The following is a 15,890-nucleotide window of genomic DNA, read 5'->3' as shown; positions in this document are numbered from 1 at the left end:
CTCTTCTATCTATCTATCTATCTATCTCAATTTTATTTGTACAGCGCTTTTAACAATGGTCATTGTCGCAAAGCAGCTTTGCTGAATCAAATAAAAATTGTGGAAATACGTATGAAATGTGTGAGAAAATATGTATTGATCAAAATGATCAGACTGTCCCTGATAAGCAAGCTGAAGGTGACCATACCCGTCATCTGTCTCTCTGTCCCTGTCTCTTTCTCCCTGTCTCTGAGCTGCCAGTGATTCAGACCCCATCTGCCCTCTTGACCTGTCTGACTTGTCCTAGTGTCCCACTTCTGGTTGGAGATCTTGTCACATAGAGGCCCCGTGTGGTCTGCTTGGGATGTGTGTGGTGACTGTGGACGGTCACACTTTACCATAAAGACACTGTCTCGGCTGATGCAGACAGCTGTTCTCTGAGGACTTGTGACTGCTGTTGCTCAGTAGTGGACTCCTTATTAACCAAATGAGGATGGGTTCCCTATTGAGTTTGTTTTCTCTCTTTTTTCCTATCTATCTATCTATCTATCTATCTATCTATCTATCTATCTATCTATCTATCAGCAGGACATGTAATTTTATAATTTTGTTTTTTAATAATTTAAATAAATTATATCAGATAATCATCTTTACTCCAGTTGGTTTTCATAAAAAGCTTTAAAAAGTTTTTCTTTTTCAGGTTTTCTTTTTAAACAAACAAACAAGAATAAAAGGTATAGATAAAAATGTTTGGGGAATTTTGAAAATAGGAAAATGTGGACAACCTCCTGCTTAAATTATTGTTTTTTTTTATTATTATTCAAAGGTGTAGAGCTAGTTTTTAGACTCCTCTTGTGTATGAAAATGCAGATGAAACACTGAAAATGTTTACATGAAAAAGTCCATAATTATCACTTACTCATTTATCATCTATGCCACAAATTTATGCCACTTTTTATTAATCAGTTACTCAGTCAAAGCATCTCCTTCTAGGTCCATATATTTATGTCTATCATTTAATTAAACACTCCTTCAATGAGTAACCCATTTATCTATCTATATATCTGTCTACCTGTCTGTCAGTAAGACATGTGATTTTATCATTTCACACATTTCATTTTCAGTAATATAAATAAAGGATATCAGATAATCATCTTCACAACTAAACGGAAAATTAACTGACATAATCTCAATCCAATAATTGATAATACACACACACTACTCCAGGAGAGTGTTTATGTTCTCAGTGGATTTCTGTAGGTTTCCTCCAGGTTTTCCGGTTTCCTTCCACCTCTGTGTAACACACCAGTGGGTAGGAAATCCTGGGGTGAATGTGGACTCCTCGCAGGGTGAACTCCTTCCTCTGTGTCATGTGTTCCCAGTGTAGGAACTTGTAAAGCACTTACTGAAAGTGCAAGAGTGTGAGAATAATTCTTTAAAACAGTCACAATCCTTCAACACAAGCACTGTTAGTGATTCACAAAACATCTGGGAGCTGTTCTAAGGTTTTCATGTTAAAGACACTCAGTTGGTCTTGATGGAAGGCAATTTTTTTTGTTTGTTTTTTTGTTTTTTAAACAAAAAAAAAAAACCAATGATGTAAGGAATGAAGATCCGGGTAAGAGTATGAGATTATGTTTTTTTTTCTTTCCTCAAACCTCCTGCTTGACTTTTTTTTTTTAGATCAAAGGTGTAGAGCTTGTTTTCAAACCCTTTGATGATGTGGATGGGAATGCAGATGAAGAATCACATAATTCTAATAAATAAATACAGTAGAAATATTTTATTATTGAGCTATAAATAATCATTTATATTAATTTTAATTTACAGTACTAAGTAAATAATAAGTCAATAAAGTATATGTGATATTTTATATTTTATTTTAGATGTTTATAACAAGTCATCTTTTCTCTATAATGACTGGAAAAAGTTTTTCTTTTTGTTAATTTCTATAGTATAAGCACTTACTGGATTTGACTGTAAAATTGATTAAATAAAAAGCTGTATGAACTGTAGAAGTGTTCAATTTAAGAACAGACACTTTAAAACTGCTAAAACTCAAGTGCTCTATAGGCCCCCTTCCCCACTTCTTCACATTTTGCTTCCAGACCTTTTCGTCTTTTTAATACATTCTTGAGGAATGGTTCTCCAGGGTTCCCGAAGAGCCCTCTTTCCTCTTGATTTTTGGTAAGCGTTTGTCTCTTATTTTTAGCCCAGTCCCTGTACCTGAGCAGTTTCATAGAAACCTTATCTGTTTGTTAAGCCACACAGTGACCTATGAATCATTTAATCACAAGAAACTATCTAACCATTATGCCATGAACCAGTGAGAAACAGGTGCAGATGATGACAGATGATCAGGCTGGTGATTATTATACTGCTGATGCTGAGTTGGTTGGAACACACGAGAGGGGAAATGAGGTCGCTGCCGAGGTTGTTACATTAAATTGTATGTTTTAGGCACTTTTCCTAAAACATAGCTACAATTTAACAGCCTGTCACAGTAAAACATTTCTTTACATTTTTTTTTTTTATTTTATTTATTTTAATATGAAGAAATGAGGCGTGGCTCGAGATGTTTTCACTTTTTTCAGTATTGAGACACATGTCATGATGTCACAGACAATCACTTTAATATGAGCATAACAGGCTGTGGTTTCTGGGTGGGAGGGCTTTACTTTCTCGAGTCTGTCAATCAGACAGACAGTAGAATACTGTTGCACTATTAGATTTTCTCCAGGTGTTTTTATTTTTTTTTTTTTTAGGTAAAACTTTTTAAACGTATATATAAAGATATAAAGATGCCTTTTACTTTATTACAAAAAGAGTCTATCTTTATAGAGATAAATTTAAAACATAATTTTGAAAAAAAAAAAAAGACAGAAAAGATTAAGTGATAATATGATGAAAACCTAAGTGGGTCAAAGAACTAAGTCCCACACTTCCTTAGTGAATAAATAAAAACCCATAAAAAAATATATATAAAGTTTAATTTAATTAGTTTTTTTTATAACCTATCCAACAGTCCAATGTTTCTCCTGCACTGAGTGGACTGTATTAGAAATTGGAAAAAAAAAAAAAAAAAAGCAAAGAGATAATGGTTTCATGCTTTAAAGGCACATCCTCCATGAACGAGTTATTAGCGTGGGGATTTTTTTTTTTAATCATGTGTATGGCTAAATAGAGATTAATCACTAACAGTCATTGTGTTGCGTTCCGACATGAATCAGATTTATTCCAGTAAAAACATCTGCATCGTTTATGTACAAAAGAGGCAATAAGTTAAAGTACAGCTGTAAGGCCAGGACGTAAAGGAAGCGGCCGTGAGATAAGAAGCGCGAAGACGCAGGCTGACATTCTGTCCCCCTATGAAGCAGCACAGTGATCGCCGTGACGACGGTGGACAGCTCCGAGCGCTCCGTCCTCACGCATTCATGGACACGGCGGGTTCTGTGCTGTTGCTGGAGGCCTGAGCCAGCAAGTTGCGTACGTGTTCCTCATCATTAAAGGGACAATCTTTATACTCCCTCCTCAGCCAAGCCCGGAACTGAAACCGGATACGAAGATGACATTATTTCATACAGTTCAAGGCAGTTGATCTATAGTGTTGTCATGGAATAGGTAATGAAGCCCTATGTCATGCTGTTCTAGGAAATTAATCAACCATGTAAAGCAGAGTCACAAGGCAAACGTTTGTTCTTAAATTAAAGAAATGAGAGTCGAACTCAGGGATTCCTTGAAATCTAAAGTACTGGTTGTGTGAATCAAGATGAAAAATATTAACTGATGCTTGAAAGCAGACGTTTCAGTTTCTCCCATACGGACACCTGTAAGCCTGTGAGTCAGTGTCAGATGTGACATTAACGCATGATGTGTGTGTGTGTGTGTCACCTCTTCCGCCTGCGTGCTCTGAAACTCCTGCAGCTGTTTCTGGAAGCCGGGGTTGGGCGTGGCGCAGGGCCGTGCCACCCTGACCGCTGCCAGCGCCTCCTGCCAGCCCAGACCCGTCACTGTCATGATGTAAGCCACGACCAGCGTAACGCTGCGAGACACACCCGCCAGACTACACGGCAGGAGGAAAAGCAAAAAAAAAAAAATGCACACAGCACTTTCACTTAAATGGTTTCAAATCACCCTGTTTCCGTCATGAAGCTCCTGGGAAAGGGCTCAGAACAAAAAGGTAAAAAAAAAATTTAAAAAAACATGCAAATTGTGTATGGTCTAAGAATAGGGTTCACACAAACGCCAGCTACCTTAGAACGCTGTGAAATGAAAAATTCCACTTCCTCAAATTAAAAAAAAAAAAATTTCAGCTCGTTGTCTAAAAATAATATTTCAGACTAGAAGTGTCTCCAGGAATTTTGATCGATTTGCATGTAAACAGTGATTTCTGTATACATCAGGAAAATGTTGACTTGATAATAATTGCTTGATTTTTAGTAGGTCACATGACAACAACAAGCACAATCTGTACAGTAGGATGTTCCTGTGCTAGAACCGAGTGTGTGCATGACTCGAGGTTCTCATTCCTGCCAAAGGTGCTTTAACCAAGTACTAAGTGATGGCTCTGAACACCTGGGATATTTCATATATGTCTTTAGAACACCTGTTTTTACACCTTTGTGATTGTGGAGTTTTATGTGTGAAATAAATGAAATCTAATTCTAGTGCTTTTAGTCGAATTTCAACCCAAAAACATGAGCAAAAATATATAAGACATTTATCTTCTTATTTCATTTTCTCCTTGAAATTATTTAGGTGCATATTTTCTTAAATGTTTATCAAATATCAAATTCAGAGATTAGACATACAGGTTTACATCGGCTTTTATTATTATTTAACTAATAAAATTTAGTTAAAACTATCTGAATGCACTGCTACTGTATATCTATTATATATATTTCCCCCAAATCCCAAGTGTAATCCTTTTTTTTATTATTATTTTGTGTCACATCAACTGTAAGAAAAAAGTCAGTTGCCAGAAAAAAAGAAAACTTGCAACATATAAAGAAATAAACATATATTTTTTAAATATCTTATAACTGTGTTGTGATATTTGACCACCTCTTCCAATATAATATAATATAATATAATATAATATAATATAATATAATATAATATAATATAATATAATATAATATAATAAATACATTGTGCTCTAATAATGATATCAGTGTTTGGCTTCTTATTTACTGCAGAATTTAATTACAGTCAAATATTTGTACAGTATGTTATAATAAACTGCATATATAAAAAAAAATATTATATATATATATTTATATATATATATACTTTTTTTTTCTTTTTTTTAATAAATATATTAACATAATAGAAACTATGAACCCTGACTGGAATTTTGTATTTAATATTAATTCTTATAAATTTTTTTAAATTATATTTCTGTTTGATTTTCTGTTTTTAAGTGTTTGGTCATTTTTCTAAAAATTAATGTATCATTATGGTAATTTTTTTTTTTTTTTTTTTAATGCAGCATTACAGTTTTGCTGGCAGTTTATTGGGAAATACAACCGTGTGATGTGTACTGTGTTACATATTGTGATATAATATTTCCTATTATTGATTGAGCTGAGTAAATGCCTGTACAGTGTTTATAATGGCGTGTTTCATTTCCGGCCAAGTGTTGTTGCTAAAAATTCTAAAAGTTTTTCTTTCTAAATTAGATCAAGCATATCATAATTAAGCAGCCTTAATCCCGTACAACCGTTCTTTATACTATATAATACCACTGGCACATGGAACAGGTATTATAACTTGCTGTAGTTATTATAGCGATAATCGCTCTCACATCGGGGCTGCGTCGCCTACAAAGTGAGCTTTAGAAAACAAATCTGCAACTCTTTCTCATTAGTGAACTTTTCTTTAGCCCCTTTCCAGTAATTCGACATGTTTGCTTAAGATTAAAGGTCAAATTTCATTTGTTTCATTTTTTTGGGGGGTGTCTGTGAAACGGTGGAGTTTCTGAGAAACACAACACACTCACCCGATTTGGGAGGCGTTGGTGGTGAACGACTCGCCCACCCCACAGTAATGAGACTGCCATGAGACACACAGTGTGTGTGTGTGTGTGTGAGAGAGAGAGAAAGAGAAAGCGAGAGAGAAAGAGAGAGAGAGAAATTGGATATACGATGTATTAAAAAGTAATCGAGGTCTTACACACTTACCAGTGGACCAGACATCCTTCTCCTTTCAGCCTGCACTCATGCATAAACATGATGCTCTGTTTGAAATGCTTCTTCCTGCATTCACACACACACACACATAGGAAGAGAGAGAGAAAGAGAGAGAGAGAGATACAGTGTATATATAAGAAAGAGAAACAGAATATCCCCTGTTTATATTTGATGCATTTATATATAGGAACCATAATAAACATTGAGAATCATAAAGTCATGTCTTACAAACACAGCTCACAGGCTGGAGGGGAATCCTGTCTTGTGGAAAACTGGGAAAAACTATCCAGTGTCATGGTTTATAACTGATCGTTGAGAATGTAGCACCTTGTTTATAGGTGTGAGAACAGATAAGAGGGGCGGGGCTCCCAGAGAGCATATCTGTCATGCTTCATGTGAATTAACCGTAGGAATTATGCCATTTTCGTTTTTGAGAGCCAACGTGTTTAAGCTACGAAGCAATATATGTTTGTCTTTCCTCATCAATGAACTAGCGGGCAATGAACAGAAGCGATCGAAGCGTAAGACATACCTTCTAACTCCATGGTCGCTCCTGATTTTTTTTTCTTTCTATACTGTAAAACAATACCGAAGGCGTCCGAAATATGCAATGATTTCATATGTGAACAGTTGATATTAAGATCCTTCATAACGGCTCTAATCTGAGGTGCTGGTTGTGAATTGGTGATTTCTTCTCCTCTGCAGCAGAGGTCAGTTTTGGTCTTGCTTTCCTGGGAAGATCTTCATGAGAGACAGTTTTATCATGGTGTTTGATGGGTTTTACGAATGCACTGGACACAATACTGTTCTTGTAAGAATTATTTCAGAACAGCTGACCTTCATGTCTTAAAATAAATGATATATATTTGGTCAATAACAAAATTTTATCTCAATACTTTGTTATAAACCCTTTGTTGGCGATGACGGAGGTCAAACGTTTTCCGTAAGTCTTCACAAGGTTTTCACACACTGTTGCTGGTATTTTGGCCCGTTCCTCCATGCAGATCTCCTCTAGAGCAGTGATGTTTTGGGGCTGTCGCTGGGCAACACGGACTTTCATCTTCCTCCAAAGATTTTCCATAGGGTTGAGATCTGGAGACTGGCTAGGCCACTTCATGACCTTGAAATGCTTTTTATTAAGCCACTCCTTCGTTGCCCGGGCGTTGTGTTTGGGATCACTGTCATGCTGAAAGACGCATCCACGTTTCATCTTCAATGCCCTTGCTGATGGAAGGAGGTTTTCATTCAAAATCTCACTAAACATGGCCCCATTCATTCTTTCCTTTACATGGATCAGTCGTCCTGGTTCCTTTGCAGAAAAACAGCCCCAAAGCATGATGTTTCCACCCCCATGCTTCACAGTAGGTATGGTGTTCTTTGGATGCAACTCAGCATTATTTCTCCTTCAAACACAAAGTTCTATTTTGGTTCCATATGTCATTCTCCCAATCCTCTTCTGGATCATCCAAATGCTCTCTAGCAAACTTCAGACTGGCCTGGACATGTACTGGCTTAAGCAGGGGGACACGTCTGGCACTGCAGGATTTGAGTCCCTGGCGGTGCAGTGTGTTACTGATGGTAGCCTTTGTTACTTTGGTCCCAGCTCTCTGCAGGTCATTCACTAGGTCCCCCGTGTGGTTCTGGGATTTTTGCTCACAGTTCTTGTGATCATTTTGACCCCATGGGGTGAGATCTTGCCTGGAGCCCCAGATCGAGGGAGATTATCAAGGTCTTGTATGTCTTCTATTTCCTAATAATTGCTCCCACAGTTGATTTCTTCACACCAAGCTGCTTACCTACTGCAGATTCAGTCTTCAGTCCAGCCTGGTGCAGGTCTACAAGTTTGTTTCTGGTGTCCTTTGACAGCTATTTGGTCTTGGCCATAGTGGAGTTTGGAGTGTGACTGTTTGATGTTGTGGACAGGTGTCTTTTATACTGATAACGAGTTCAAACAGATGCCATTAATACAGGTAACGAGTGGAGGACAGAGGAGCCTCTTAAAGGAGAGGTTACAGGTCTGTGAGAGCCAGAAATCTTCCTTGTTTGTAGGTGACCAAATACTTATTTTACAGAGGAATTTACCAATTAATTCCTAAATTAATTCCTACAATGTGATTTTCTTGAATGTGACTTGCACAAGTGGTGGCTGAATAAATACTTTTTTGCACCACTGTGTGTATGTATATATATATATATATATATATATATATATATATATATATGGTGGCATGGTGGCCTAGTGGCTAGCGCTGTTGCCTCGACACCTCCGGGGTCCGGGTTTGATTCCTGCCTCAGGGTCTGTGTGCATGTAGTTTGCATCTTCTCTCCGTGCTTGGCGGGTTTTCTTCCGGGTTCTCTGGTTTCCTCCCACAGTCCAAACACATCCATTGGCCAACTGGCAATCCCAAATGGCCTATAGTGTCAGAATGCACATGTGATTGTTGGCTGGGGGTCAACTTTCCTACCATTGTTGTAAAAACTGGAATAAATACAGCAGTCACCACTGATTCACATGGTCCCAAGTTGGACTACAAAGGTTCCTAGATGGATGGATGGATGGATGGGTATTAATGCTAAAGACATCTAAACTATGAAAGAAAACATATAAAATTATGTAGTAAACAAAAAAAAAAAAAACCTTGAATATGTTTTATATGGTTGATTTTCCCAAGTAGCTACCTTTAGCTTTGATGACAGCTTGGCACACTTATTGCATTCTCTCATCAGATTCACGAGGTCGTCACCTGCAAGGCTTTTCAGATTTATGGTTCTAACCGCCGTGTCTTTGTCAGACGTAGAGAGGGTGAGCAGGTGGTTCCTGAATGTGTGAAGCGGGGAGGAGGAGGAGGTAGAGGTGGTGTGTGATGGTGACACTGTTGGTGACTTAGTCAAAATTGAGGTGCACGTTAAACCACCACAGCATTCTGGTAGAGAACAAGCCATCCCATCTGGTCTGACCTTAGTCTGACCAACAGGACCAGGATTGTCTCAAACACACCTAACCTAAGGGCTATTTGTCCAAGAAGGTGCTGCATGAGACGACCTGACCTCCACAATCACCTGGTTTGGAATGAGATGGACCAGAGAGAGAGCAGCAAGGTGGCTCAGGTCTCACGAGGCTGACTCGAATTCACCAATAACGCCTCTATAGGATTAGTTCATTAGCTTCTGCACATGTACATTGCTATATCATATTTGCTCTGATGTATACACACTATTATTTGCACTTCTAATCCATATACAGTATATAGTCTTATGCAAAAGTTTGGGCACCCCTTGATTAACAGATTTTGGTGATTTTTGAATGAAAAAGATGTTAACGCGGTCTCTTAGGGGGAAAGAAAATGCACAATAGTTTCAGCAAACATTGATGCATAGTTACGTTTAATGCAACAAAAAATAAATAAATAAAAAACTTTAAAATATTGTGCATAATATTAAGAAATCGCGTCAACACCTTTTCAAGTAAACAAATCTCCCAAATCTGGTATTTATCAAGGGGTGCCTAAACTTTTGCTTAAGACTGTATATATGGATGAGACGACATGGTGGGGCCGTGTTTCGATGTGTGCGTGTGTCGTTCTGACAGACTCAGGATGAGAAAGCGCAGTGTGCGTGCGTGCGTGTGTGTGTGTGTGTGTGTGTGCTGTTGTTAGACGGAGTGGGTTTCGTACTGGGGTGTGTTGAGGGCTCCGCAGGGTTCCGCAGGGTTCACGCTTATAAATATAGGCACAGCGGGGACCAGGCAGCGCAGCAGCACACACACTCACAACTTCCTTCCTGAGCCAAGAGGAAGTGGTGTATGTGTGTGTGTGTGTGTGTGTGTGTGTGTGTGTTTATTTTCTACGATGTACCTGGTTGGCCTCGCTTAATCTACTCCTAGAATATTTACTCTTGCCATGTGTTAGGTAATTTTATCGATTTCTTGAATTCGGCTACATTCGTGTGTGTGTGTGTGTGTTTTCTCCCTCCTTCATGGTTGCCAGAGTAACCAGAGCTGGCATACAAGAGGATCCTTGGATTTTTATATTTATTTATTTATTTATTTCTGGACCTGTTTAGTACTGGTAGGTTCGGTACTCACAGGTCCTGTGTGGGAAGATCAGCAGCAGGGATGCACAGATAGGTCATCTCCTAAACACACACACACACACACACACACACACACACACACACACACACACACACACAGAGAGAGAGACACGTGCAGTCGTTACGCTTTATCGAAAAGCAGTATTCTAATGAGCTTCCACTCATCCTCCCACTCGTCATAATCCCTTCACACGCATTCTGCTCCGCCACGGACACCGCCTCGCTTCGGGCAGCTGATTAAATATGTGTGTCTTGTCTTGGCAATTAATAATAAAAACACTGTGAAGCTGAGTTTATCATGTCTCATTGATGCGTGGGGATCAGAGAGAGAGAGAGGGGGAGATAGAGAGAGAGGGGGGGAGAGAGAGAGGGAGAGAGAGCAGGAGAGAGGGAGAGAGAGGGAGGGAGAGAGAGAGAGGGAGGGAGAGAGAGAGAGAGAGAGGGTTAGATAGAGAGAGAGAGAGAGAGGGAGAGAGAGAGAGAGAGGGAGATAGAGAGAGAGAGAGAGATAGAGAGAGAGAGAGAGAGAGAGAGGGAGAGAGGGAGATAGAGAGAGAGAGAGAGAGAGAGGGAGAGAGGGAGATAGAGAGAGAGAGGGAGGGAGAGAGAGAGAGAGAGGGAGATAGAGAGAGAGAGAGAGAGAGAGAGGGAGAGAGAGTGAGATAGAGAGAGAGAGAGAGAGAGAGAGGGAGAGAGGGAGATAGAGAGAGAGAGGGAGAGAGAGAGGGAGATAGAGAGAGAGAGAGGGAGAGAGGGAGATAGAGAGAGAGAGAGAGGGAGAGAGAGAGAGGGAGAGAGAGGGAGAGAGAGAGAGAGAGAGTGAGAGAGAGAGAGAGAGAGACTTTTTGACTTTTTACGATCCTTTATTTTACAAATTTTGTTGTATAAAAATAGAATGAGGATAGATTGGTTAAAAATGAGTGAGTAAATAGATAAACAAATAAATAAATAAATAAGACATTTTTTAGACATTGTAATTATTCTTTTAAACATTCATAGTTGTTGTGTTTGTTTTTTTTTTTTTTTTTTTTTTTGTGTTTTTTTTTCAGTTTAAGTTTGGTGTAAAGATTAGTTCATTATCTTCTACTGAACACAGGGTCTCTCCACAACACCATATTGTTTTAAACATGTCCATGTCTTTCATGTTTTTGTAGAAATTGAAATCGATTAAAATTCTTGATTTAATAAGTCTGGAGAAGATCTTTTGGGGATCACAGTCTGTGCTTTGTGCCAACTTATTTTTTCTGCTTATGTATATTGCCATTTTGGCCTGACCAATGGTAAAATTAATAAGCTGGCATTTAAAACTCTTTCTCCGGACATATTTAAAACCAAGAATAAAAAACTGGTGATTAAAATCTACATGCAGTGGTAAAAAGATGCGTTTTAAAAGGTTAAACAAGGGCGACAATCTGGAACAATGTATAAAAGCATGAAAAACAGTTTCTCTCTGTGAACAAAAGGGGCATTCTTGTGTTATTTCTGGATTTAAAATAGAGATAAAAGAGTTCACAGAGACAATTCCGTGTAAAATCCTCCATTGGAGGTCAGCAAACTTTTTGGTTAATGGTGGTTTATACAGTGCTCTCCACTCTGGTTTAATATCATTATTAAAACCCAATTCAGTGCGCCATGGGGTGTCCACCCTCCCATTCAGTTTTTTCTTGTTTAAAACCTTCACACAAGCTTTGTACAGAACCTTACCAGACACTGTCTCAAAGTTCATCTCGTCCTCACCCTTGTGCTCCAGGAGGGGGCCGCCGTATCCCTCTAGGTCTGGAGTTATGATTAGCTGTGGAAAGGGTTCCTCTTCTGTAGCGCTGGTCTCGTTTCTTGTATATTCCATCAGCTTAACTCGTTCCTCCGACGTTAGGGTGGTTCTCCATCGATGCAGGAGTTGGTTGGCGACCCGTTGAGACCGGAGTCCCATGTGTGCTGCCAAGTCCTCTGCTCGAGACAGGTCTGTTCCAGTGATGTTTACCAGCTGCCGGAGTGTGACGATCCCTGCGGAGACCAGGGTCTTGGATAGTGCTGGGGTGGTTTCACTAGAGATGTCTAGATGTCCTCCACAGACTAGGGGCTCCTCCAGCAGCCAGTGTAAGGTTCTGTTTCCTTTTGCTTGTTTTTTAAAAAAGTTCCAAATTTTAAAAAGTCTTTGATAAAAAACTGGTAATCCAGTCGTGTCCAGTGCTGTGGGGTCCATTAAAAACAGAGATCTGTCCAGTCCGAGTCCTCCCACCGTGCGTAGGAGTGTGAAGGCTGCTGCTCTCCATCCTTCGTCACTGGCACCGGTGAGGAGTCTCTGGATGAACTGCAGACGGAAGGCTGCAGTTCTGCTGGCTAGCTGCACCAGGCCCTGACCTCCTTCCTCTTTAGGCAGGTGAAGCAGGCTTTGTGGTATCCAATGCAGTTTGTCCCAGAAGAAATCTACCAGTAGGGCCTGTATGCTCGCTAGCAGGTTTGGTGGTGGGTCCATACATGCCAGTTTATGCCACAGGGACGATGCTGCTAGGTTGTTGATGACCAGCACTCGTCCTCTGTAAGACATTTTTGGGACCAACCACTTCCATCTGTTCAGTCTGCCTTTTATGCCTTCAACAATACCCTCCCAGTTTTTGTTTAAAAACTCAGCACTACCCAAGTAGACACCCAAGTATTTAAAACCGCTCTTTTTCCACATTAAACCCCCTGGTAGTGTGGGCTGTTCGCCTCCCCATTCTCCTACTAAAATAGCTTCGCTTTTGTTCCAGTTGATTTTAGCCGATGATAAAATCTTAAAATCTTCTAAAACGTCAGTTAAAAAAGTCACATCCATCTGTGTGTTCACCATTACAGCTAGATCATCGGCATAAGCTGAAAGACAGGTTAAAATATTAAAATGAGGTATATTAAAACCAGAAAGCTGATCTCTCAGTTTGCATAAAAGAGGTTCTATTGCCAAGGAATATAGCATGCCTGATAGAGAGCAGCCCTGTCTAATACCTCTGTGTACTTTAAAAGGAACACATAAACCACCATTAACCTTCAGTACACTCTCAATGTCACTATACAATGTTTTGATCATGGCTGTGAAACCTGGGTTGAACCCAAAGCTTTCCAGCACCTTCCACAAATATTCGTGTTCAACCCGGTCAAAAGCCTTTTCCTGGTCCAGCAAAATAAGACCAGTCTTTAAATCCAAAAGTCTAGAGACATCCAAAATATCGCGAATTAAATGTATGTTATCAAAGATGGACCTACCAGGCACGCAGTACGTCTGGTCGTGATGAATGATCTGCTCCAGTACCTTTGTCAGTCTTGAGGCTAATGCTTTTGAGAGTAGTTTGTAGTCAGTGCACAGCAGTGATACCGGGCGCCAGTTTCCCAGGTGCGTCAGGTCTCCCTTTTTTGGCAGTAAGGTCAGGACAGCCCTCCTGCAGCTCACCGGGAGCTTTCCTCCTTTCACGCTGTCCTGCAACACCTCTACTACATCCTGTCCTATTACTGACCAAAAAGTTTTGTAGAACTCTGCAGGGAGACCGTCTATACCTGGCGCCCGCCCGTTCTTCAGACCTTGGAGAGCCTCCTGAATCTCTGCCAGCGTCAGTTCTGTTGCCATGTCTGTGGCCGTTTGTTCTGACAATTTGGGCAGATTTTTTAAAAAGGTCTCCTCCATTGCATGTGCTTCTGACCACTCACTACTATACAGCTTTGAGTAGAAGCTGTTTGTCTGCTTGCGAATTTCAGTGGGCTCTGATACGAGATCCCCTGATTCTGATCGCACAGCATGTATGATTCTTTTCTGTCCATTTTTTTGTTCTAGACCAAAAAAGAACTTGGAAGGAGCATCCATTTCCGTAGCATGTTTAAAACGTGAGCGGACCAGCGCCCCCTGTGCTGCAGTGCCCAGCAGGTCGCTCATTACGGCTTTTTTGTTTTTGAGGCTTTCAATATTTCCTCGATCTCCTGTGGTCTCCAAACTCTGGAGTTCCACTATTTCGGTCTCTAGAGCTCTCATTGATCTAACAATGTCTTTTGTGACATTAAGAGTGTACTGTTGACAGAAAACTTTTGTTTGTGCTTTAGCTAAATCCCACCATTGCTGTAGAGAGCTAAAATCAGCTTTTTGTGATTTAAGACTGGCCCATAAATAAGTAAAAGACTCAATAAAATTGGCATCTTCTAAAAGTACAGTATTAAAATGCCAGTAGGCACTCTTAGGTTTTAGGTTTTTCCTACTGACTGTACACTGCACCATGCTATGGTCGGAGATGCCTACTGGGGTAATAAAACATTTCGTAAAATAAGACAGTTGATGTTTAAAACAATAAAATCTATCGAGTCTAGCCAGAGAGAGTGTGTTATCTACGGAGTGGGCCCAGGTGTACTGTCTTTGTTTTGTGTTTAAGTTTCTCCATATATCACTTAAGTCCTGGGCCTCCATCATCTCCCACATGCGTTTACGGGAGGCCATGTGAGGTTCTTTATGGTTTCTGTCCAGATTGTCGGTAGTGCAGTTAAAATCCCCACCCAGAATTAAAATATCAGCAGAGTTACAGTCATTAATGACGCTGTTTAGTTTGTCTAAAAACATCATCCTCTCTACTGCCTTGGTGGGAGTGTACACACAAATAAAAACAAAAACTTCATTCTCATAAAAAGTTCTCACTTTTAAAAGCCTCCCATTTAAAAATTCTTCTACTGTATAAGAGTTCGGTATAAAATTGCGAGCAAAGAGCAGTGCGACTCCAGCACACAGTGGTGTGTTGTGGCTCAGAATTGCGAGCCCGTCCCACTCTTTTGACCAGTCCGCAGAGTTTTTGAAGTCGCTGTGTGTCTCCTGCAGTAGAGCCACATCAATGTGTTTCTGTTTTAATAGTTCATAAAGTTTTGCTCTTTTTTCATATGTTCTTGCCCCATTAATATTTAAGCTCGCAATGTTTATTCCATTCATTAAAAGGTGTATAGATAAAAAAAACAGCCTTATGTATAAGAAAGAAAACATACCAGTGTCCAGCAGGGAGGTAAAATCACTCTAAGAAGTCCTCCTCAGCGAGTTCTTTATTTATTTTAGTGATCCATTTCTTTATCCTGAATATTTCCCGGTCGATAAAAGCTTTGTGTTTTTTGTAATATTTGACGTCGTGAATGAACTGTCTCTTGTTTGGGAAGTGTTCTTCCAGTTTGATTTTTGAGCCTCCTTTTGTCTTTTCTAAGAAGCTGTGTATGGACTCCTCGCTGTAAACCACTGGCATTCTTTCTTCCTCAGGAGTGAGAATCAGCACAGAGTCCGATATGTAGCCGTCACTGTCTGATTCTGTTTCGGTGTCTTTTTTGGGGAGTTTTTTTCCTCCTCTCTTGTGGTCTTTTTTCCTTTTGGGTGTCTTGAAGAGGGGCTCCTCTTCCATCTCTATGTCCGCCTCGTCCCCCTGTGACAGTGCAGTGACTGCTGCTTCCAGTTGGCGGCTCTTCGCCCTTGTACCCATCGCCGAGAGGACGGGTGACTCCAGCGCTGCACCCGAGCCCTCTGAGACCTTATCATTTGTGTTCGGCCTCGCCGGTGCCGGTTGGGTCACGTTGGGTTCCCCTCGGTCCGGTTTGGTCGAGCATGTTGCTTTTGGTGTCGATGTTGTTTCAGCTGACTCTTGG

At 40.1% G+C, this 15,890-nt stretch overlaps 1 protein-coding gene across 1 annotated transcript in view; it reads right to left on the bottom strand.

Annotated features, from left to right (window-relative positions):
- Nucleotides 1–2,921: 2,921 nt before the first annotated feature.
- The window catches only part of dusp22b (dual specificity phosphatase 22b), an 18,843-nt gene continuing 5,874 nt past the window's right edge, over nt 2,922–15,890 (bottom strand). The window contains exons 4-7 of the mRNA XM_053503559.1: nt 10,255–10,304; nt 6,162–6,236; nt 3,871–4,042; nt 2,922–3,526 (exon numbers count right to left, since the gene is read on the bottom strand). Of these exons, the coding sequence (XP_053359534.1) occupies nt 3,404–3,526; nt 3,871–4,042; nt 6,162–6,236; nt 10,255–10,304 (420 nt within the window). The 3' untranslated portion in view covers nt 2,922–3,403. The remainder of the gene's footprint in view (nt 3,527–3,870; nt 4,043–6,161; nt 6,237–10,254; nt 10,305–15,890) is intronic.

This window comes from Clarias gariepinus, chromosome 1, assembly GCF_024256425.1.
Source record: "Clarias gariepinus isolate MV-2021 ecotype Netherlands chromosome 1, CGAR_prim_01v2, whole genome shotgun sequence".
Taxonomy (NCBI): Eukaryota; Metazoa; Chordata; class Actinopteri; order Siluriformes; family Clariidae; genus Clarias; species Clarias gariepinus.
This window is presented reverse-complemented; position numbering and strand designations above follow the sequence as displayed.